Below are 25,218 nucleotides of genomic sequence, written 5' to 3'. Positions count from 1 at the left end.
GATGGCAGAAGCTCCAATGTTCTTTCCATCAGGTGGCTCACAAGGAACCTCTCCCACCCTTACCACCTGCCATTTGCGCGTGTTGGAAGGATTTACAGGTTGGTAATCATCCTAGCTGGGCGTGTTAAGAATGCACTTTCCCTGGCCATCAAGTCCTGGGGCGGAACTCAAACCCAGACTATCTGACACGGAGGCAGAGACACTATCTACTGTGCCAGAAGACCTCCAATTAGCATTGTACTATGCTCCAATTCGCAGGTGGAGAGGAGTAAGGAAGGAGTTAGGAGAAGTGGTTGAGATACAGTCGTAGAGGTGGGAAACAGTTGTAGAGGTCAGTTTTAAAGAGGATGTTGAAAGTGGGAAGAGACTTTGCAAAGCTGAGGAGTTTGAAGAGAAAATCCAAAACATTGAGGGCAAGATGATTTAAGGCTGTTCTTCTATTAATGGTAAGCCAGATGGGAGGCTGAATACTGGAGTCAGAAGTGAAGCACAGCTGGAGGAGATTGCAGAGGTGGGAATGGGGAGATTTTGGTTAAATACTAAAGGATCTGAATTCAATGTGCTGAAGGACAGAAAATCAAGAGGGATTAGCAAGGAAAAAAGGTGATCGTTGAGTGGGATTAGGTGTAGGATTATGATGTGAGCAATCAAGCCCTGTATAATTTTGCAGTTTATGTTAGTTGGAGTGCAGCACGATGGGATGAAGCATGAAAGGAAATGATGATCGTATGGTTTCAGCAGTGGTGGGGAAGAGTTAGGAATGGTGACCACCAATATTTTGGAGGTGAAAGTAATTGGTCTTACTGGATCGAACCAAATACTAAAGCTTTACCATTGGAATTCAACCTCAACAAGATGATGAAATTAGAAGCTGAGGTGTAATTTTGGTGGGAGTTTTTTTAAAAATTCATTCATGGGATGTGGGCATCATTGGTCAGGTCAGCATTTATTGCCCATCGCTAATTGCATGGCTTGCTCAGCCATTTCAGAGAGCACTTTGGAGCTACATGTTACATGCCAGACAAGGTGAGGATGGCAGATTTCCTTCCCTAAAGGACATTCATGAACCAGATGGGTTTTTGCAACAATCAACAATGGTTTCATGGACAGCCATAGACTTTTAATTCCAGATTTATTTTTTAAATTAAATTCAAATTTCACCAACTGCTGGGTGGCGATTTGATCCCAGGCCCCCAGAGCATTACCCTCGGTAGCTGGATTACCAGGCCAGTGATAATACCACTGAGCCACTGCTTCCTTTGGTATTCCTGATGAGAAAATGCAATATCCAATATCAATAGCAAATCAGCAAAGTTGTGGAATTGAAGGTGATAATAATGAGGGATCATGCGTATACACATGGAGACTAACTCCATGCTATAATAATGATAGTGTCATAGAATTGTTACAGCACAGAAGGAAGCTGTTCAACCTGTCAAACCACTGCAAGATCAATTTAACTAGTCCCACGCCGATGCTGCCAGACCTGCTGAGTTTTTCCAGGTAATTCTGTTTTTGTTTTGGATTTCCAGCATCCGCAGTTTTTTATTTTTACCCATGCCCCAGCCCTTATTCAGTAGCTTCCAATTGTTTTCCCTTCAGTTGCTTATCCAATCCCATTTTGAAAGTCACAATTGAACCTTCCTCCATCAAACTCCCAGGCAGTTCATTCCAGATCATAATTCACACTGCATAAATATAGTTTTTCCTCGTATCACCTTTGGTTCCTCTGACAATCATTTTAAATCTGTGTCCTCTGGTTCTTGACCCTTTTGCAACAGTTTCTCTCTATCTACTCTGTCTAGAGCCCTCAAGATTTGGAACACTTCTATCAGATCTCCTCTCAAACTCTTCTTTGGGGAGAACACCCCCAGCTTCTTCAATCTATCCACGTAATTGAAGTTCCCCATCCCTGGATCCATTCTTGTGAATCTTTTCTGCACCCTCTCTAAAGCCTTCACATCCTTCTTAAAGTGCAGTGCCCACAAATGGAAATATTATTACAGTTGAGGTGGAACCAATACTTTATAAAGGTTCAGCATAATGTCCTCATATTTGTGTTCTATGTCGTTATTTAAAAAGCTCAGGACCCTGTGCACTTTTTTTTAAAACCACTTTTTCAACCTCCCCTACCTCCTTCACTGATCTGTCCACATATGAGACCAGGTGTCTCTGTTTCTGCACTTCCTTTAGGACTGTGCCCTTTAGTTTACTTTGCTCCCTCTTGTTCTTTCTAACAAAATGCAACATTTTTTTTAAATGTATGATCACACGCAAAGGGAAGGAAAGAAAGACAACTTGCATTTTTACAGCATCTTTACTCTCACGCTTTTGCAAAGCCAATGAATTATAAAGGACAAACTGTTGCAAAAGATATATGCACTGCAATCGTTATGAATGAAACCGTGCGAGCGTGGTTGTGCAGTCAGATTTCAAGGTAGAGTTATTCATTAATGGTGAGTTCCACCATGTCAGGGACAGGCAAAAGAGGAAGGGAAGGGGTGTTCGCAGTCATGTTCACAGAGACTTAATGAGTGGTTTCTGTTATGTGGAGTCACGAGGAAGGCAGATTGTAGGGATTCAAAAAGCAGGCGGTGAGAAAAGTGGACATCGATTTAGGTGGTGTTAACATTTTGCAGAAATATAGACATGGAAAGGAGGTTGAGAATGAGGCAGGAGTTGGAGATGACACCGGGCTTTTTAAAAACTGGGATGGTGACTTTGAAACAGAGATGAAGAATATCCAAGTCAAGGGTCAGTGAGCACTCTTGAGAGCTGAGTTGGAAGGAGGTTAAGGATAACTTTGCAGGAAAGGAATCTAATAAGGGAGCTGAGATGTAAATTTGTGTGAAGTTAAAGAGTGTTGTGAGATCAAAGCTGAATCAGAGTTCTTGGAGGGTGACCAAATAGTTTCCATTTTAGAGACAAATATGTAAGCTTTTTATATTAAGTATCAGAAATTTTAATTGGCATCAGGACATATTGGGTTTGTCTTTGTATCGTAGCTTGCTCTGGGGTAAGAGAGAGAGAGTTAACAATATTTCCTGTGCTCAAGCTGAATTTGGCAATGGATAACAAGGTTAGTCATGTATATTGTGGGTCCATGTCACTTGGATATGAGAAGAGAGAGGAAGGTGCTCTTTCAAGGTGAATTGCAGGGATGAGAGACCATTAAAGATATATTTTTTTATTGGGAGCAGGGCAAAGGAGCTGTTCAGTTGTTGACAGGATTGGCAATGCTGTGGTGGACAGGGAGATAGAGGAGAAAGGTTTGGAGTTTGAGAGGGCGCCAGAAAAGGAGCTGAAAAGATACTTTTCTTATTCCCAGGTGGTAGATCGTGGTTGAGAAGTTGGAGATGGGCAGCGAAATATAGATAAGGGAAAGATAGTGAGAATCTGAGAAATTGATAAATTCAAGGGCGATCAGAGCAATGGTTGGAAGAATCACCACACCATGTGGGATTCAGTAAAATCAGAAGGAAATCAGAGAAGAAAGGCATGGTGAATCATGGTGTAACCTGAACCAAGGATTAAAAAAAAATCAATCACTCAGTGCCAAGACTAAGTGAGAAAAATAGAGAGGAGAGTTCATGAGGAAAGTGCTGGGAAATGGGAGGGAAGTGGATGATGAGGATTGTAAAGGGTAAACTCTAACATGTGATAACATAAAATGTGTGATAATGAATCAGCAGCTAGGTTTACATTCCGATCTTTATTAGTGGAGTTTAAAATCAGGGAGGACGTAAAGCAGGCTGATGATTTCCTGTAACTATTTTACCCTATTGCACAAAGCCAAAAACTACCCCTCAGGTAGAGGGTGGTAAAGGGTGAAAGTCTGGCAATATATCTCGATTCTAAAATTCCCTTCCTTCTTTCCAAATCCCTTCATGGCCTTACCCACCCTTCTCGCCGTAATCCCCACACGACTTCTTATCACTCCGCTATTGGCTGGCATGCCTTCAGCTGCTTAGGTGCTAAGTTTTGGAATTCATTTCTGAAACATCTCTGCCTCTCTCTCCGCTAAGATGCTTCTTAAAACCTACCTCTTTACCCAAGCTATTTGTCATCAGCCCTAATATCCCCTTATATGTCTCGGTGTCAAGTTTTTTTTTGATAGTGCTTCTGTGAAGTGCCCTGGGATGTTCTATCATGTTAAAGGTGTTATCTAAATGTAAGTTGCTGTTTTGTGTGGAATTTAATTGAACGCATTGCCATGTGAGGTAGCTCAATGAAGGAGTGAGAAGTCAATGCTGAAATAATAGTGTAACTGGACTCTTGCTGAAATACAATTTTCATCAAACTGCAGCTACCAGTATCTGAAAGGTTTTCCAGTTCTGTACAACATCCTGTGATTTTTATTCCGACATGAAAACCTCATTGTTTCTGGGCAGTGAAGTTCACCCAACGCTAGGAATAAAATCACCCCAGCACGGGGTCAATTGCCAATTTCTGCCGTGCATGCACGCCATTATCGAATATTTAGCTTTGACGTAAACTTAACAAATCTTTACCCATAAGACGCGCACCAGCTGACTGCACCACTTGCTGTTACGAGATGCATGAGAGTTTCACTGAGTGTTGTAATCAATGAATAATGCGGGGCTGGTTATAGAGCTGATGATTAATTGCTGAAAGCATACACTGCCCTTGTAAAGAATGTGGGTGTGTTACATAAGATGGCATTTAGTATAAGTGCCCTGACATTTCACACTGCTAAAAAACAAAAAGGTTTACCAGGAAGACTGATTAAATATACAAAAACATCCGTGAAGTATGTAATGTCTGTTACTCTCGGATAGCAATTCTAAGTTCAATATTTTTGGCATCCATTATATTCCCTTTCTAAAATGACTGCTGCCTTCCACACGAGTAACACCACAATTGTTATCAACCAATATGGTTAAAATCAAAGAGTTGCCTATGAACTCTTGGTACGTTTTAGTTTGCATCTGGTTCTTGGCAACTAACCCAGCATCATTAAACATCTGGAGTTATATATCCAGTTGCAAGGCTCTGTATATTGACTATGGCACTAGTTACACCAAATGTTGAAACAAAATGAACACATTCATTTGCATGGGTGCAGTGGTTTCAACCAAGCAACTGCACTAAGGAAGAAAATCTGTCCTTATTTTAACATGGCAACTTACTAATGCTGTACCTTAATCAAAAATGGGTGAAACACTATTTGTAAGAAGGTAGTCATTAGTTGATAAATTGTCTGCCCTGACTGGCGACATTATAACGTGAGGGCACAATTTAAGATAATTACAGGAACAATTAACAGCTCAATTATAATTTTTAAAAATTACACAGTGGGTGGTTAGAGTGTGGAATTAATTATAATTCATTGTGGAAGTGTAGTTAGTAAATTCTTGGACAAGGGGCTTGAATAGTTGCTTGAAAAAAACCCAGTAATTTTGAACAGTATGGCAGTTAGCAGGAGATTGGCATTTGTGTGAAAAGAGACCAGTTTAATGGATCAAGTAGCTGGTTTCTGCACTGTAACATTATATAATTCAGTGCGAGTTAAACAAGAAATCCTTACTCCCTCCTGCCATCTCTTCAAATTCCTTACTGTTCATTGTGCCGAAGTTGTCCTGAAAAACTTCAACCATTATTTATGAATTTGGTCTAATCCTGTCTTCAACTTGGTTCACGACATGCAGCCCTAGTAAGGTGGTGGTGCGGGGGCAGTGAATAATTCTGAACAGAGCGCACTGGCATCTCAGAACAGACTGCAGTATCTCCCAACACATTTTGTATTTGGTGGTAAATGAGAGTCTTCACAGAGCCAAACTGGTAAGGCGACATCTGTCAGTGTTCTCGCCCCAGATAAAATTAAAAACAGGATTTTGTCCAAGGGATAAACGTGAGCACCTACAATGGTAAGATTTTTTTTTTAAAAACGGTGCACAGGCTGAACAAAACTATTCTGAAGATCTGTAATAAAAGCAGAAAATGCTGGGAGCGCACCTCATGTCAGTCAGCACCTGTGAACAGAGGAAAACAGGTCATGATGTTTTGGGTGCGCACTTACATCGAGGAACGGTACACACCCAAAACAATGTAATTTATCTTTTCTCCTTTCAGTTGCTGACTGATCTATTGAGTAATCAAAGCATTATTTGTGTTTCCTTTCATTGTTGCCTTTTTTTATTGTTTTAGAGAAGCTGTCTGTTTCACCAGATGCAAAATCTTAACCGCTCCGGTATTTCCCTCCAACAGATCAGAAACATGGCTTAAATTTAAAAAAAAAATACTTGAATGATTTCCTAACGTAAAGACAAGCAAAGGGAGAACACTATAATAAAGTTAAAAGAAAGCCATGCGGTTAACAGAAAAAGCATATTTAAAAATAGCTTATGATTGTGCATATTATAGAGACCCATGGCTAACTCAGACTTTACTGGCTGTCACCCCTACATTATCCCAATATTAGGAACATAGGATTAAGAAAAAGGAGTAGGCCACTCGGCCCCCTTGGGCTAGCTCGGCCATTCGATAAGATCATGGCTGTTCTGGTTGTGGTCTCAACTCCACTTTCCTGTCTCCCATCCCCCCCAACCCATTATCCTTGACTCCCTTGTCTATTGAAAATCTATCTAACTCAGCCTTGAATAAATTCAGTGACCCAGCCTCCACTGCTCTTGGTGGGGGGAGGGTGGGGGGGAGGGGGGGGGGGTGCGGGGGAGAGAATTCCACATACTGAAATAATGATACTACCTGCAGGCCATTTTGTCAATTAGAATGCCTCCAGGTGATGTCCTTATTGGGTAGCTGCAGGCAAAAAATGGATGCCAAGGGCTAGATACATTGAGTAGCATCATTAGGGGAACTGAGAGCCAAAACAGACATTGAGTAAGGAAAATGGATTGCAAACAAGAGGTGGACAAAACAGGAAGCCAGGAAAACATTACTGCAATAAATCAATTTTTTGAGACAAATACATATATATAGGGGGGAGGAGGTGGCGGTGGTATAGCGGTATTATCACTGGACTGGTTATTTAGAGACCCAGGGTAATGCTCTGGGGACCTGGGTTTGAATTCCACCACAGCAGATGGTGCAATTTGAATTCAATAAAAACCTGGAATTAAAAATCTAAATGATGACCATGAAACCTTGGTCGATTGTTGTAGAAACCCATCTGGTTCTCTAATGCCCTTTAATAATACCTGGTCTGGCCTACACATGACTCCAGGCCCACAGTATTGTGATTGACTCTTAAATGTCAGTTGTAAGAAGCTGCTAAAAAGTCAATAAAAGGAATGAAGCCAGACGGACCACCCTGCGCCAGAAACAACAAAGACAATGGCAAACCCAGCCCTATCGACCTGGCAAAGTCCCCCTTACTAACATCTGGGGGCTTGTGCCAAAATTGGGAGAGCTGTCTCACAGACCATTCAAGCAACTGCCTGAACATAATACTCATGGGATCATACCTTACAGATCATGTCGCAGACACTACCAAGACCATCCCTGGGTATGTCCTGTCCCACCAGCAGGACAGACTCAGCAGATGGCGGCACAGTGGTATACAGTTGCGAAGGAGTTGCCCTGGGAGTCCTCAACATCGACTCCGGACCCCATGGCATCAGTCTCATGGCATCAGGTCAAACATGGGCAAGGAAATCTGTTTACCATGTACTGCCTCTCCTCAGCTGATGAATCAGTGCTCCTCCTTGTTGAACAACGCTTGAAGGGCACAGGATGTATTCTGGGTGGGGGACTTCAATGTCCATCACCAAGAGTGGCTTGGTAGCACCACCACAGACCAAGCTGGCCGAGTCCTAAAGGACATAGCTGCTAGAATGGATCTGAGGCATGTGGTGAGGGAACCAACAAGAGAGAAAAACATACTTGACCTCATCCTCACCAACCTGCCTGCCCCAGATGCATCTGTCCATGACAGGAGTGACCACACACCGTCGTTGTGGAGACGAATGCTGTCTTCACCTCTATCGTGTTGTGTGTCACTACCACCATGCTAAATCGAGTAGATTTTGAACAGATCTAGCAACTCAAGACTGGACATCCACTGCAGGCCTTCAGCAGAAGCAGAATTGTACTTAACCACAATCTATAACCTCATGGCCCAGCATATCCCTCACCCTACCATCACCACCAAGCCAGGAGATCAATGCTGGTTCAATGAAGAGTGCAGGAGGGCATGCCAGGAGCAGCACCTGGCATACCTAAAAATAAGGTGTCATTTTGGTAAAACTACAACAGCGTGCCAAACAGCATAAGCAGCAAGTGGTAAGCAGAGCCAAGTGATTCCACAACCAACAGGTCAGATCTAAGCTTTGCGGTCCTGCCACATCCAATTTTGAATAGTGGTGAACAATTAAACAACTCACTGGAGGAGGAGGCTCCACAAATATCCCCATCCTCAATGACGGAGGAGCCCAGCACATCAGCGCAAAAGATAAGGCTGAAGCATTTGCAACAATCTTCAGCCAGAAGTGCCGAGTGGATGATCCATCTCAGCCTCCTCCGGAGGTCCCCAGCATCACAGATGCCAGCCTTCAGCCAATTCGATTCACTCTACAAGTTATCAAGAAACAGCTGAAGGCACCGGATACTGCAAAGGCTAAGGGCCCTGACAATATCCCAGTAATAGTACTAAAGGGTTGTGATCGAGGCTTGTGGTCCATCACTTGTGCTGCATGGTTTTATGAAAGGAAAATCACATTTAACTAATTTATTGGAGTTTTTAAAGGAGTAACATGCACAATGAATAAAGGGGCGCCTGTAGGCGTACTGTACTTGGATTTCCAGAAAGCATTTGATAAGGTGCCATGACAAAGATATTTACGGAAAATTAAAGCACATGATGCAGTGAGCAACATATTAGCATGGATAGAAGATTGGCTGGCTGGCAGAAAGCAGAGAGTATGCATAAATGGGTATTTTTCTGATTGGCCAAATGTGACAAGTGGCATCCCACAGGGGGTCTGTACTGGGGCCTCAATTTTTTACAATTTACATCAATAATTTAGATGAGGGGAGTGAAGACATGGTGGCTAAATTTGCAGATGACACAAAGATAGGTAGGAAAGTGTGTTGTGGAGAGGACATGAGGAGGTTGCAGATGGATACAGATAGGTTGAGTCAGTGGGCAAAGATCTGGCAAATGGTGTTTAACGTGGGAAAATATGAAGTTGTTCACTTTGGCTGGAAGAACAAAAAAAACAGAGTAATACTTAAATGGAGAATGGCTGCATAATTCTGAGGTGCAGAGGGATCTAGGTGATCCAATGCCAGAGTCACAAAAAGTTAGTATGCAGGTACAGCAAGTATTTAAGGCGGCTAATGGAATGCTATCCTTTATTACGAGAGGGATTGAACAAGAAAGTAAGGATATTATGCTCCAGTTATACAGGGCATTGGTGAGACCGCACCTCGAATATTGTGTGCAGTTTTGGTTAAGGAAGGATGTAAATGTATTTGAGGAGATTGAAAGGAGGTTTACTAGATTGATACTTGGAATGAGTGGGTTGTCTTATGAGGAAAGTTTGGACAGACTGGGCTTGTTTCCACTGTGAGGGGGATTGAAGTTTACCAAGATCCTGAACAATCTCGACAAGGTGGACGTGGAAAGGATGTTTCCTCTTGTGGGTGAATCCAGAACTAGGGGGCACTGTTTTAAAATTAGGGGTCACCCTTTAAGGACAGAGATGAGGAGAATTTTTTTCTCAGAGGGCTGTGTGACTTTGGAATTCTCTGCCTCAGAATGTGATGGAGGCGGGGTCATTGAATATTTTTAAAGCAGAGGTAGATAGATTCTTGTTAGGCAAGGGAATCAAAGGTTATCGGGGGTAGATGGGAATGTGGAAATCGAAACACAAAATGATCAGCCATGATCTTATTGATCGGCGGAGCAGGCTCGAGAGGCTGAATGGTCTATATCTGTTACTATTTCTTATGTTCTTATGTTCTAGAACTTGCCTCACCTCTAGCCAAGCTGTTCTAGTACACCTACAACACTGACATCCATCCAGCAAAGTGGAAAATTGCCCAGGTATGTCCTGCACACAAAATGCAGGACAAATCCAACCTAGCCAATTACCACCCTACCAATCTACTCTTGATCGTCAGTAAAGTGATGAAAGAGTCATCATATCTCAACTCCATCTACCCACCTTGGTTCTTTAAACCTCAATCAATATTACCCCTCAGCTGCAGCCATGCAGCAATCTGAAATGTATCAAACAGGACATGCATAATCAACGTTCACTTTATGATGCACGCATGCATGGTCACATAGCAACCTTAGAGGCAATATGCAGTGCAACAAACAGGCAATGCACAACAAAGGAAAATCAGAGGGAATAATGCTCTTCATCCCCTTGCCTAACGAAAATCAATCAATCTTAGTTTTGAAAACATGTGAACATGCGAACAAGGAGCAGGAGTAGGCCATTCAGCCTTTCGAGCCTGCTCCGCCATTTAATAAGATCATGGCTGATCCGATAGTAACCTGAAATCTACATCCCACCTACCGCCGATAACCTATCACCCCCTTACTTACCAAGAATCTATCCAGCGCTGCCTTAAAAATATTCAAAGACTCTGCTTCCACAACCTTTTCAGGAAGAGAGTCCCAAAGACGTATGACCCTCTTCCACAAGAGGAAACATCCTCTCCACATCCACCCCGCTAAGACCTCTCAGGATCTTATATGTTTCAAGTCACCTCTTACTCTCCTAAACTCCAGCAGATACAAGCCTAGTCTGCCAACCTTTCCTCATAAGACAGCCCGCCCATTCCAGGTATTAGTCTAGTAAACCTTCTCGGAACTGCTTCCAACACATTTACATCCTTCCTTAAATAAGGTGACCAATATTGTACATGGTACTCCAAATGTGGTCTCACTAGTGACCTGTACAACTGAAGCATAACCTCCCTACTTTTGCATTCAATTCGCCTCACAATAAATGATAACATTCTATTAGCTTTCCTAATTACTTGTTGCACTTGGATACTAGCCTTTTGTGATTCACGCACACCCAGATCCCTCTGCACCTCAGAGCTCTGCAATCTCTCAACATATAGATAATATGCTGCTCTTTTATTCTTCCTTCCAAAATGGACAATTTCACATTTTCCCACATTATACTGCATCTGCCATATCTTATCCCTATCACTTAGCCCATCTATATAACTGTTTGTAGCGTTCTTATGTCTTCTTCACAACTTACTTTCCGACCCATCTTGGTGTCATCAGCAAATTTGGCAGCCATCCCTTCAATCCCTTCATCCAAGTCATTTATATACATTGTAAACAGTTGAGGTCCCAGCACTGATCCCTGTGGCACACCCCTCATTACACCTTGCCAACCTGAAAAAGATCCATTTATGCCTATTCTCTGCTTAGCCAGCCAATCTTCTATCCATGCCAATATGTTGCCCCTTATACCCTAAGCTTTTGTTTTCCACGATAACCTTTGAGGGGGCACTTTATCAAATGCCTTCTGGAAATCTAGGTTCAGTACATACACCTGTTCCCCTTTATCCACAGCACATGTTACTTCCTCAAAGAGCTCCAATAAATTGGTTAAACATAATTTCCCTTTCACAAAACCATGTTGATTCTGCATGATTACCTTGAACTTACCCAAATCCTGCTATAACTTCTTTAATAATAGCTTGTAACATTTTCCACATGACAGATGTTCAGCTAACTGGCCTGTAGTTTCCCGCTTTTTGTCTGCCTCTCTCTGTGAATAAAGGAATTATGTTTGCTACCTTCCCATCTAATGGGACCTTCCCTGAATCTCGGGAGTTTTGGAAAATTAAAACCAATCCATCAAGTATCCCACCAGCCACTTCTTTTACGACCCTAGGATTTTGAACCATTCTTGTGGGGCCTGGAAGAGAAATCCTGTTCCTCATGGTCCTACAAAAATAATTTTAATACTTACCTACCCAGGCCTCTTCTTCATATCATCAAGTTTTATGCAGCACATGTCCAAGTTGTACATGCTTTGCCCAGGATGTCATTAAAATTGGATCGGGTTCCTTTACATGTCATAAGACCCCAATGTGCCTGGATTTGTGAAGCTCCTGCTTGATTCAGGTGGTTATCTGAACCGCCCTATAAATAGCTCTGGGAAATATGGTGGTGGAGCGGGAACTCGATGGTAAGTTGCCTACTTCAAATTTTAACTCTGCCACTGCCCCATTCCCAGTGGGTGGAGGAAGTTAACGTCTTCCTCCTCTTCTACCCCCCACCCACATACACCATTAATCCTCAAACTTGTTCAATGCTAATCTGCAATAAGCTTTAAATTCTATTAAGTAAATATCTATTTGTAAATTGTTTTGGGCATTTAAAAAGTAACTTGCTATGTTTTGTCATAATAAATTGTTTTTGTAGCAAAATATACATTAAATCTCCAAAGAAACTATTGTGATATACCCACAACTGTGCTCAATGAGATGATCTTTTCCAGGATTCGGATTTGAAGACATTCACTGAAACAACGAACATAATGGCATCATTTCTCACAGTTGTAATGGTCACATTCTTAACATGTCATCAATGGGGTGTTGGAAGATCAGAAAACACAACCTCAATGTCATCCGGTTCTCCTGTAACTAGTACAACTACATTGTTAACCATTGGCATCACAACCTCAACTGGTACGACAACATCTTCACACAAAACCTCATCTACCGTTTCATCAACTATGAATGCTACAACGTCTGTAATGGCCAGCAACAGCATGGATGCTGCAGCACCAACCACTAGCCCCACTTCGAGCATAAATAATTTATCTACTTCCGAATCCAGTAGCATTGGAAACACTGCCGATACTTTCATGACAACCACTAAAGGCTCAACTACACTAACAACAACAGTAAAAAACACGGATGACCCTAATGGGACAGTGTCTACAACTGCAAGTCATCACAGCATGGTTAACGGTACTACAGAATTAATGCCTACTACTGTACTAAACACCAGTGATGTGACAGCAAACGCTAACATGACTACTGCAATGACCACAGTCCAAGCTAATGCTACAGCTGCCACAGAATATACTACCGTAGGAAACACAACAGTTACAACTTCTGTACCAACAATATTCGGCAACACTTCAACAGCTGCCCCTGGTAACAAGACAAACGCTACTTCAGCAACATTAGCTCCACCTCCGAACACTTCTTACCATAGTATGTCAAGAAGTCCAACTGTTGCAATAACAACCACTAACTCCAGCATTAGTACAACCATTGGCACATCTGCTGATGTATCAACTGTCAATGGGAAAGGTAAGACTTCAAAAATGAATATTAAGGGTAGATTTTACACCTTTCCATTCCTAGCGCTGCAAAAATGCATGAACTTGAAGCATGTCAATCCAACTGCCAATCAGAGGGCTGGCATCTCTGATGCATCAGCAGCACCACTGGAAAAGGTAGGTCCTGCTGAAGCAGGTCGGAGACCATGAGGGAGGCAGGCGGTGGGAGTGTGTGCAAAATTGAGGTGCCCTCAGACCAATAGGTAAACATTACAATTTAGGGACCCAAGGGCTGAGGGATGGAGGAGAGCTCTTCCAGATGGCACACTGGAGCCGTGAGGGTGGCCTTCCTTGCCCACGGCCTGGTCATTGTGCCATGGAGCCTTAGGCACCAATGCCTGCATGGGCTGCCACAGAGAGGGCATGCTCCATGAGGCTGGCGGTCTTTCATCAAGGTGGGTGGGTTGACTCACCTTAGAAAAAATGTGAGCGGCTCATAAAATAGCTCCTATTAGGGGCTTTAGTAATGTAGGCACCCCCACAGTGGGGACCAATAAAATTCTGTCCATGGTATGGCCCTATCTACTGCATCAAAACCCACCATTACTTTGAACACAGATCTATTAAAGCTTCTTGATTATAACAGATACAAATTATAATGTTTATCTGTTAAACTTGGCTCCATGAAATAAAAAGTTTCATCGCAAAAAATAAAACTACGATTCAGCCACAACAGAACTAAGGAAGAGTTTGTTTTATTCATAACAGACTACAATAGCTTTCAACAGATACTGTTTCGGATGATGCATGGCACCAAACATAATATGGAGACATCTGGCATGTGCTAAACTTAGATGTGGGTATCACTGGCAAGTCCAGCATTTATTCCTGTCCCTACTTACACCGGTGAAGGAGACGGTGTGCCACCTTTGTGAATACAACTGAATGGCTTGCTAGGCCATTTCAGAAGGTCATTAAGGCTATAATCAGATCAGCCATGATCTTATGGAATGACAGGACAGGCTCGATGGGCTGAATGGCCAACTCCTGCTCCCATTTCTCACGACCTTATGATAAAGTCATACATAACTGAGTTCAACTATTGTTCACCAAAATATCGCCATGTATGAACCTCCTCAGTCACTTATCCCTTTGAATTATGTCCACTGAGACTCCAATTTTCTCAAATAGCAAAGGCCCACCCTCCTCTAAAAGGTGAAAATAAGCCCCGATCAATGGTCATGTTTTTTCCTAAAGCTTAAATGAATGTTTTACTAATTTAAATTCACAGCCTCTGTTCAGTGGCTTAAAACCAGCATTCTGTGTTCCGCTCTTCCAAGCTGTTTAATGCCTAGACACTTCAATGAGTCTCCCCTTAACCTTTTCTCTAGACACAATTGTAATGCCCATTACATCTCCAAATTAGAGAGACAGATAGGTTGGGTAGGATAACACTATGAGGCCTTTATACCTCAGGGAAAGTGCATCACGTCATCACATTCTTACGGGCAGGCAGACAACTCTGGAACAGCTTCCGCCCAGACAGTATGAAACTCCACTGATATAATAAACACACATTCTTTGTACTCAATTACAACTTTACCTGAAAAGATCACTGAAATTCTTCACTGCGGAAACAACTGAGCCGAATCAAATTGAACTCATTTTTCATCTTGGCGTAAGAAGTCATTTTGAAGCAGATAAACTTATAACATGCAATACTGTCAAGCTAAGTATTTACAGCATAAGGATATTTTGCATTCATGCAAATCCTACATAAGGGAAAATTATAAACCTCACAGGAATAACAGGCTAAAGTCCTAATTGGCCATTTGTCACTGAAATGTAGCTACTGCATGAATAATGAATTGTTAAAGGTGAAAATCACCACAATAATTGGATAAGACAGCAGTTAATTTTGCTAAACTATCTCAATGACCTGACCTGTTATGCAATCATCCTTATTTTCAAAATGTTTCAGATCTAGTCCCTGTGGTGGGGAAAGTTACCGGAGGTGTGGTAATTGGGGCCATCCTTGGCTGCATTTTGGGAATCATTCTCCTCTCGTTTCTTGTTTACTTTCTCTGTACACGCAGAAAGTCAGATCACTTCAATCATCGCAGGCTGTACGATAATATATCTAGTGATCCAGGTAAGCAATTACTAAAATGTAATTAAAATCTTACGAGTAGCTCTATTCATTTATGTGCCCACACAGGAGATTAAATAATAGCAGTTGGAACAGCCGAATGCACTTTGTAAATCATCTTAGAACTACAGGGATTTATAACACAGGAGGAGGCCATTCAGGCCATCATGCCCCTCCCAGCTCTTTGCTCGAGCACTCCAAAACTAATCCTGCTGTTCTGGACTCGCCCCATAGCCCTGGGTCATCCACTTCAGATACCTTTCCATTTTAAAAGAAGTATAACAGGCTTTGGCTTAGCCATTCTCATTTCTCATTTCTGAATGTATTACTTGTTTTCTGTAGTCTCTTAACACTGATTGTCACCCTGGTGTTAGCCTCTCCGGCCTGAAATATGTTCTCCCATAACTTATCGAAATGTACCAAGTCACATTAATTGACACTGAATTCCATTTGCCACCTCTTTTACCCAACCCAGCTTCTTATCAAAATCCCATTTAGATTTTTTTTTTACATTCTTTTATGGGGTGTGGGCATCATTAGGAATGCCAGCATTTGTTGACCATTGCTATTTGCCCTTGAGCTGAGTGGCTCGCTAGGCCATTTCAGAGGGCAGTCAAGAGCCAACCGCACTGCTGTGGGTGTGGAGTCACATGTAAGCTGGATCAGGTAAGGACGGCAGATTTCCTTTCTTAATGGACATTAGTGAACCAGTTGGGATTTTATGATAATTGATGATGGCTTCATGGTCACTATTACTGAGAGTAACCTTCAATTCCAGACTTTACTAATTGGATTTAAACTCCACCAGGTGCCTTGGTGGGATTTCAACCCACGTCCCCAAAGCATTAGCCTGGGCCTCTCAATTATTAGTCCAAATACATTACCACGATGCAACTATCTCATGCTATTGTGCGCTATGCCTCCCACTATAGGAAGAAGGACAAAGTGCGAGTCAAGGGGTCAGCGAGAGAGACTGAAAGAGTGCGGAGAGTGACGAGACTTCATTTAAAAAATGAGTGCAGAGAGCAGGGAGACTTCATTTTAAAAAGAGCGCGGAGAGCAAGGAGACTTAATTTTAAAAAGAACGCGGAGAGCGGGGAGACTTCAGCAAGACTTCATAAAGAGACATGATAAAGAGAGCAGCAATACTTCATAAAGAGAGTTAGAAGGATAGAGCAGTGAGACTTCATAAAGAGGCACGAGAGGGAGAGAGCAGCGAGGCTTCATAAAGAGGCACAAGAGAGAGAGGGCAGCGAGACTTCATAAAGAGTATGAGGGTGAGGAGGAGATGATTGGTGAGTAACAGGTAAGTGAACACTTTATATAAAGTTTAAGGTATGGCAATGCACCTCGGCCATGTGGGATGTGCATCTTGTGGGATGTGGGAAGTCGTGCAAGCACAAAGTGCCCTCGATCTCTACATCTGAATGAAGTGCCATCAGCTGCAGAAACTTGAGCTCCAGGTTGTGGAACTTGGAGTCACTGTGCTGCATCCGCAAGGCTGAGGGTTACATGGATAGCAAGTTTAGTGAGGTGGTCACACCGCAGCTAAGTAATAGACAGACAGAGAGGGAATGAGTGAGCGCCAGTGCATCTAAGAGAAACAGCCAGGTAGTTCAGGAATCCCCCAAGGCTATCTCACTCTCTAACCGCTTTACCATTTTAGATAGTGGTGAGCTAGATGGTTTCTCAGAGGACTGTAGCAACAGCCAAATCTGTGGCACCATTGGCGGCTCAGCTGCACAAGAGGGGAAGAGGAAGAGTGGAAGTATTATAGTGGTAGGGCTCCTTCAAAGAGATAGTACTGCAAGTAATGTCAAGGTATATTCCCTTGAAGGGGAAAGATAGGACAAATAAACCTAGAAGGCCCTGGATGACGAGAGAGATAGAGGTGAAGATGAAAGGAAGAAGTGTACGTATGACAGATGTCAGGTAGAAAATACAATGGAGGATCAGGCTGAGTATAGAAGAACCAGAGGGGAAGTGAAAAAAACTTCTCAAAAAAGCAAGGAGAGAGCATGAAAAGAGACCAGCAGTGAACATAAAAGGGACTCCCAAGGTCTTCTATAAGCATGTAAATAATAAAAGGATGTTAAAAGAAAGGGTAGGGCCAATTGGGGATAAAAGAGGAGACTTGAATGTGGAAGACAGGAGAAATAGCGGAGGTGTTAAACGAGTACTCTGCATCTGTCTTTACAAAGGAAAAGGATGTAACCTAGGCCGAGGTGAGGGAGGAGGTAACTGCTACACTCGAGGAATTTACAATTGAGAAAGAGATATTTGAAAGGCTATCTTTATTTAAAATTGATAAGGCACCAGGATCGGATGAGATGCATCCAAGGATAGTGAAGGAGGTGAGAGTGGAAATTTCAGAGGCACTGGTGATAATCTTCCAGTCTTCCTTAGACAAAGGGGTGGTGCCATAGGACTGGAGAATTGTGAGTGATACACCCTTGTTCAAAGGATAATGCCAGCAAGTATAGACCAGTCAGTTTGACTTCCGTGGTAGGGAAACTTCTGGAAACTATAGTTCGGGACAAAATCAATAGTCACTTAGACAGGTGAGGAATAATTAAGGAAAGCCAGCATGGATCATTAAGGGACAATCATGTTTAACTAACTTGTTGGAGTTCTTTGAGGAGCTAACAGAGAAGGTTGACGAGGGCAATGTTGTTGATGCGCTGTATATGGATTTTCAAAAGGCATTTGATACAGTGCCACACAACAGACTTGTGAGCAAAATTCTAGCTCATGGAATAAAAGGGAAAGTAGGCACTTGGATAAAGATTTGGCTGAGTGACAGAAAACAGATGGTTGTTTTTCAGATTTGAGGAAGGTCTGTAGTGGAGTTCCCCAGCAGTCAATGTTGGGACCCTTGCTTTTCTTGATATATATTAATGACCGAGACTGTGGTGTGCAGGGCATAATTTCAAAATTTGTGGGTGATACAAAGATTGGAAGCATTGTCATCTGAGATGAACTTGAACTTCAAAAGGACATAGACATGTTGGTGGATTGGGCAGACAAGTGGTAGATGATGTTCAATGCAAAGAAGTATGAGGTGACTCATTTTGGCAGGAAGAATGTGGAGAGACAGTATAAGATAAAGGGAGAAACTCTAAAGGAGTGCAGGAACAAAAGGACCTTGGTGTATATGTACATAAGTCATTGAAGGTGGCAGGGCATCTTGAGAGAGCAGCTTATAAAGCAGATGTGATTCTAGGTTTTATTAATAGGACATTGAGTACAAGAGTAAGTGGGTCATGTTAAACTTGTATAAGACACTAGTTAGGCCTCACCTGGAGTATTGTGTCCGGTTCTGGGCATCATACTTGAGAAAGGGTGTGAAGGCATTGGAGAGAGTACAGAATGATTCCAGAATTAAACAACTGTAGCTATGAGGATAGATTGGAGAGGTTGGGTCTGTTTTCCTTGGAGAAAAGGAGGCTGAGAGGAGACTTGATAAAGGTATTCAAGATCCTGATGGGGATGGACAGAGTAAATAGTGAGAAACTGTCCCTGCTCAAGAGCATATCAAGAACTAGAGGGCACAGATTCAAAATAATTGGCAAAAGGAAAAGAAGTGATGTGAGGAAAGTTTTTTTCACCCAGAGGGTGGTTGGAGTTTGGAACAAACTTCCTGAGAGGGTGGTGGAGGCAGGTTCGATTGAGGTATTCAAAAGGGAATTGGATTGCTACCTGAAAAGAAAAAAAACAGGGGAGTGGAATTAGGTAAAATGCTCTTTCAGCAAGCCAGTGTAGGCTCGATGGGCTCAATGGCCTCCTTCTGCACTGTAAAGATACTGTGATACTGTAAAGGAGGCACCGCCCTCACCCCCCCAGCCCCCTCCCTTCCTCCCTTGACTGGCCAACAGTCCAACCAGTGAAATTTGCCGAGCTGCACACTTGCTGCGGGAGGGGAAGATAGGTGGCAGGAATGGTGCCCTTGGCATGGTGTCCAATTTTTGTGGCCCAGCACCCGTGCCTTCCCCTCTCCCGCCTGCCAACCTGTCTCTGGGGTGCTGTAAAATCCAGGCAGAGAAGTGAAAAACCAGTTTCCCAGTGGATCTGAACAATGAAAAACTCACTTGCTGCAACAAATGTCAGGAATATATGTCAATGTGTAAAAGCAGAATTAGGGAAGACAATTAATAAAACCTTATCATTCAGTCTAGCCCGAAACAATGTAAGCACTTCTCAAACACTGAGGTACATCGACCGTTCTTTTCCTTCTTTCAGAACTTGGTCATTTTATTAAATTTCAAAACATAAAAGGCCCACCCACACATACCTCTCTTAAAAAAAGCTTACAAAAGAAAATTGTATGGGCATGGTTCTTCAATATAATTCCTCGCAACCAACCACTCCAGTAAAGAAAAATCAATTTCTACAAGTTGCAGTTTAACCTTGAACAGATTAAGAACAATTGTATAAATGTAAGAAGACTACAAAACTGATTCTGTCTCGCAAGTTTGACACCAGAAATTAAAGCCCGTGAACAAGATGCATCATTGTCAAGATTAATATCACTGTTTCGATATAGGAATAAGTGCTTTTTACGTTGGTACAGTGGTTTGAATTGTTTCAATGAGGAACAAAAGATACCAGTGTATAAAACATCTCATGTACGCCAAAGTACCTCCAAAAACTAGAAATTTATGATGGGTGACAGGTTAATTTAAAAAAAGGCATAAATTAAATGCACATATTTACAGTTTGACTGTAAACAGTGAACAGAAGAAACCTTCCCGCATATTTTCAAAGTGGAATGTTAAAAAGCAAAGAAAGACACATTTATATAGCGCCTTCCCCAACTTCAGGATGAACCAAAGCACTTTAGAGTCAATAAAACTCTTCTAAAGCGTAGTCACTGTTACAATGTAAGAAATGCGGCAGCCACATTACAGATAGCAAGGTCACAAAAACAACAATTGAATAAATGACCAGGTCATCTGTTTTAGGGAAAAGCAAAATGCTGCCCAAAGAAGTGAGCACGGAGACAAAGGCGGTAGAAGAAGAGTTCAGCATCATGCTGTCGCATCTGTTCTGATGATGCCACTTTCCAAAAACAGTTCCTTTGACATGTCTCCCTTCTTCCTTAACCAAGGTTTTCCACCCATGGTGGTTGACAGGGCCCTCAACCGTGTCCGGCCCATCTCCCACGCATCCGCCCTCACACCTTCCTCTCCCTCCCAGATCCATGATAGGGTCCCCCTTGTCCTCACTTATCACCCCACCAGCCTCCGCGTTCAAAGGATCATCCTCCGCCATTTCCGCCAACTCCAGCACGATGCCACCACCAAACACATCTTCCCTTCACCCCCCCCGGCGGCATTCTGCAGGGGTCGTTCCCCCCGGGACACCCTGGTCCACTCCTCCATCACCCCCTACTCCTCAACCCCATCCCACGGCACCTTCCCATGCAACCGCAGAAGGTGCAACACCTGCCCCTTTACTTCCCCGCTCGTCACTGTCCAAGGGCCCAAACACTGCTTTCAAGTGAAGCAGCATTTCACTTGCACTTCCCACAACTTAGTCTACTGCATTCGCTGCTCCCAATGTGGTCTCCTCTACATTGGAGAGACCAAACGCAGACTGGGTGACCGCTTTGCGGAACACCTTCGGTCTATCCGCAAGCATGACCCAGGCCTCCCTGTCGCTTGCCATTTCAACACTCCACCCTGCTCTCATGCCCACATGTCTGTCCTTGGCCTGCTGCAATGTTCCAGTGAAGCTCAACGCAAACTGGAGGAACATCACCTCATCTTCCGACTAGGCACTTTACAGCCTTCCGGACTTAATATTGAGTTCAACAACTTTAGATCATGAACTCTTTCCTCCATCCACACCCTCTTTCTGATCCCCCTTTTTCCAATAATTTATAATTTAAAAAATATATATCTTTCTTTTCCCACCTATTTTTAAAATTATTTCGATCTATTGTTTTAGCTCCACCTTTTAGCCCATTTCGATCCCTTCCCCCCACCCCACCCCCACTAGTGCCATCTGCCACTAGCTTGTCCTGCTTGTTACCCTTAATGTCCCCATTAGCACATTCTTTAGATAATATCACCACCATCAACGCCCCTTTGTCCTGTTGTCTGACATCTTTGACAATCTCTTCTTTGCCTCCACCTATCACTGGCCCTCTATCCAGCTCTACCTGGCTCACCCAGCTCTACCAGCTTATATTTCACCTCATTTCTCTATTTCCTTAGTTCTGATGAAGAGTCATACGGACTCGAAACGTCAACTGTATCCCTCTCCGCAGTTGCTGTCAGAGCTGCTGAGTTTTTCCAGCTATTTTTGTTTTTGCATCTGTTTTAGGTGATGGTTAAGAGGTAAATGTCATCGGACACATGTATTTTGAAATGTGGTCCTGTTGCTGATTGTATATGAGATTGTAGCAGTTTCTGCCCAATTTCCACGATTGACATGTATCCCTAGAAACCTGTGACATTTTGAACTTTGCTGCATTTGCCGACTGAGTCCTGACTGATCTCACTTACATTTATTAAAACGACGGTCCATCGGTGCAATAGTTTCCTGCTTTGACGCTCCTTAATGTACTGTGAGGCAACTCAGGCTTGGATATAAGTGGTGCAGCAGCTGCCAGGATACAGGCAGAAATGAGACTTCTCTGGCATAGAAGGGGCTGGAGATTTGGAAAAGCGTTTCCTGCAACTGGAAAACTCTTCACCTTCTTCCCTATCTCAAACGGATGGATGTTTCTTTAACTCACTGCTCATCCTAGAGCATGGAAACACACCAGTCCTCATACCTCCTACAAAACCACACCAATAATCTTCACCTCAGTGAAGATGTCAACAATAAATTGGGAACATGTAGGAAAGGGGCACCAACAAAGCTGCATACCAACACAGAATCTATACAGGGAATTCTAAAATGGACACAAGCGGGCATTAATTAATGTGGGAAGTAACACAAATGGGACAATGACAAATCGGTAGCCCATTTTGTACTTTGACGATTTTCACTTCCTTTTAATTGCAACTCTTTACACTGCCCGTCTATACTCTGCATTCATCAAATCACTGGGGAAAAAGAATATTGGTCAAGCAAGATCGCTACACAGCTACCATATACGTCACAAAGTTTGTTACTCCATTGAAAGGAAATATTCAATTTGTTAGAAAAATCGATAACAATACCATTAAATCTCTCAAATCAAAGTCCCAACCTCTGTTTCGTGTCTTCACGTATACATTGATTTCCCCCTTGGGGAATAGTGAGGGAGTGTTGAAAAGATTAACAGGCTGATTTTCAACTGAGTGTCACAAACACTCCTTTTCGTGCCAGCAAGTCCTGGAGTGAGGCGTGAACTCAGAGTTTCTGGCTCGGAGGCAGGAGTGCTACTTACTGAACCACAAGGCCGCCCTTGGTCACAGCCTCTTAGAATGAGTTCAAAACAAAATCGCTTTCCCGTTGCTTCACCCTGACTGTCATTAACTGCCAGGTCTAAGTAAACTCTGGTTTCCAGCTCTTGGTATTTTATACAGGGACAAATGCAACTGGTTCAGCATTAGGCCTTCCACTGCACCTGAACTGGAGGCAATATCATAACAATCAGAACAACTGGACCGGAAATGTACAATTCTCTTAAATGGGATAATGCCTCCATTAAATTCAGAGATATTGGAATTTCTATACAAGCCAGTTAAGATGTTTACAATTAATATCACACAGATTACTGGGCCAGAACTTCCATACCCCAGGGGGTTGTACCCAGGCATAAGCCAGAAGATGCGCTGGGCGACCCCGGAACTCCCCATGCAAGGACTGCACAGGAATTCCTGGGAAGTTTAAACTTCCAATGGGCAATTACCCTGAAGCTGGAACCATCGGACTTTGGATAGTTCCGATTGTCTTGGCAGAATAATTACCCAGGAAAAGTTAGAAGGATTAAAACCATTTCAAACTCTTGGGGAATTATACTTCTAACCGCCCCAACCCCCCACCTCCCACCCCCCCACCCCAGGCTGGAACCCCCACCAACTGCCCCAAAGGCCATCCTCCCTACTGCCCCCCCAACTATCCTCCTGACCCCCACGACCACCCTCCCGACCCCCACCACCCCCACCCCCTGATTAACTTTCTGCTCCCCCCAGTGCCCCCCCCTCCCAGAATACCTTACCCGCCCTTTAATATACCCCGACAATCCGACTATCCTCAGCACCTGTAACTACCAGCCCCCACCCCGACTTCCCTCCCAAGCCCTCCGACCCCCGGACTTCCCTCCCTAATCCCTGACTGCACCCCCACTGACGAACCCCCCGCCCCCACTGACTACTGTCCCGACCCACCATTCTTCTATACTCTGAAAATCCCCCACCCTGACTAGTCTCCTGAACCCCCAAATATCCTCATGACTGCCAGACTACCTTCTCCACCTCGACTACACCCCCTCACCCAACTCCCTCCCGATACCCCAGCTAGCACCCCCCCCGCCCCCACCCCCTGAATATCCTCCTGACCCGCACCGCTCCGACTATCCCCCTCACTCCCTGATGACTACACACCCACCCCCTTGATTATTGCCCCAATCCCTCAACTCCAAAACCTGGCTAACCCCACACCTGCAGACGACACCCCCTCTCCCCCACCCCCCAACTACACCCCCACTCCACCGAAATCCCCTACCCCAGCTACCCTCCTGATCCCTGACTACCCATCTGACTCTTCTGACCCTCTCTGAATACTCGACAAGCCCCCACCCAAACACCCAATCACCCCCTGCACTTCCTGCCTCCCTGAAAATCCGAGCCCCTCCCCCTGCCAACCCCCACCCACGATCACCATTCCCCTAACCACCTGACCCATCCTCCTAACCACCTTAACCCCTCAGCCACTTACATTACTGCTGTAGGGCGGCTGAGTTGTGCTTTTAATGATAGAGTTGATCTGCAGACTCTTCTTGGGTGAAAACATTAAGTTTATTTATAATATACTCAGCAGCAACTACACATGTGCTTTCAACTCCAACTCTATCTCTACACTGACTGCGGAGGTAGCCAGCGCTATTCTCCTATTGGTTACTGCAGATCATGTGATCTTGCCTAACAAGTATTATTCTTAAAGGTACATTACACACCAAATAAAATCATAATTACTACACTTACACACTTACCTTCTCCATGGCTTCTCAGTGGCTGGGACCTTTAAACTTGCCCAGTTTATGGCAGCTAGTGCTGTAAAGAGGGGCCTGGCTCCATTTTTCCCAATGCTGCTACACTGCACTGGAAGGAGTCCAGAGCTGCTCCTCTGCACAATCCTCACCAGGCCCAGGGTGGAAGGTTGAGCGAAAAGTGTGCAGCTCCCGACCTGGGTGAGTAAACGGGAATGGAGTGGCAAACCTGCAGTAATTGCCATTCCATGGAAGTTCCGGCCCATTATCAACCAGCTAGTACACAATATCACAAAGATTTGCTTTGTTCTCAAAGTGATCACCTCATATTCTCATTTATTTCAGTTCTGCGTCTGCACCATCCAGAGGATGCTGTTGATTTAAGGTACCAAGAAGGAGCAGCCTACTACAACCCTGCTGCTTTGAATGAAGCCCCGCCTTACAATGCAGGGCAGATGCACGACCCAAATTATGAGATTCAGATGGATCACTTACCACCTTCATACGGAAATGTCGCATAACCCAACTGACATCTCAAATGGTTTGGCGGAAAGAAAGTGAACTGAGACCTTTCCACATCAGTAGTAGCATCAAATTGGTTAGAACTGGAAGGATGTGATTTTCTTTTTAAAATAAGCTACTGTGGAGACAGAAAAATACTTGGAATTGCA

General features: G+C 43.5%; 2 protein-coding genes across 2 annotated transcripts in view; one reads left to right on the top strand and one right to left on the bottom strand.

Moving 5' to 3' along the window:
- ano3 (anoctamin 3) overlaps positions 1-25,218 on the bottom strand; it is a 564,514-nt gene that overhangs the window by 116,795 nt on the left and 422,501 nt on the right. The window lies entirely within an intron of this gene.
- On the top strand, positions 475-25,196 carry LOC144685017 (uncharacterized). The gene is made up of 4 exons (XM_078549539.1): positions 475-511; positions 12,462-13,284; positions 15,235-15,405; positions 24,893-25,196. Exons 2-4 carry the CDS (start codon positions 12,501-12,503, stop codon positions 25,066-25,068), a joined length of 1,131 nt encoding a protein of 376 aa, XP_078405665.1. The 5' UTR covers positions 475-511; positions 12,462-12,500; the 3' UTR covers positions 25,069-25,196.

Source organism: Cetorhinus maximus, chromosome 9 (assembly GCF_964194155.1).
Source record: "Cetorhinus maximus chromosome 9, sCetMax3.hap1.1, whole genome shotgun sequence".
Classification (NCBI taxonomy): domain Eukaryota; kingdom Metazoa; phylum Chordata; class Chondrichthyes; order Lamniformes; family Cetorhinidae; genus Cetorhinus; species Cetorhinus maximus.
Note: the sequence above shows the minus strand (reverse complement) of the source record. Positions and strands in the feature narration are given on the sequence as shown.

Bases quoted from the DNA above. Each gene is read 5' to 3' on its own strand.
- LOC144685017 (XM_078549539.1), top strand. From the start codon at position 12,501: ATGGCATCATTTCTCACAGTTGTAATGGTCACATTCTTAACATGTCAT. The intron at 13,285-15,234 runs GTAAGACTTCAA...AAAATGTTTCAG, and splicing joins ATCAACTGTCAATGGGAAAG to ATCTAGTCCCTGTGGTGGGG. The intron at 15,406-24,892 runs GTAAGCAATTAC...CATTTATTTCAG, and splicing joins TAATATATCTAGTGATCCAG to TTCTGCGTCTGCACCATCCA.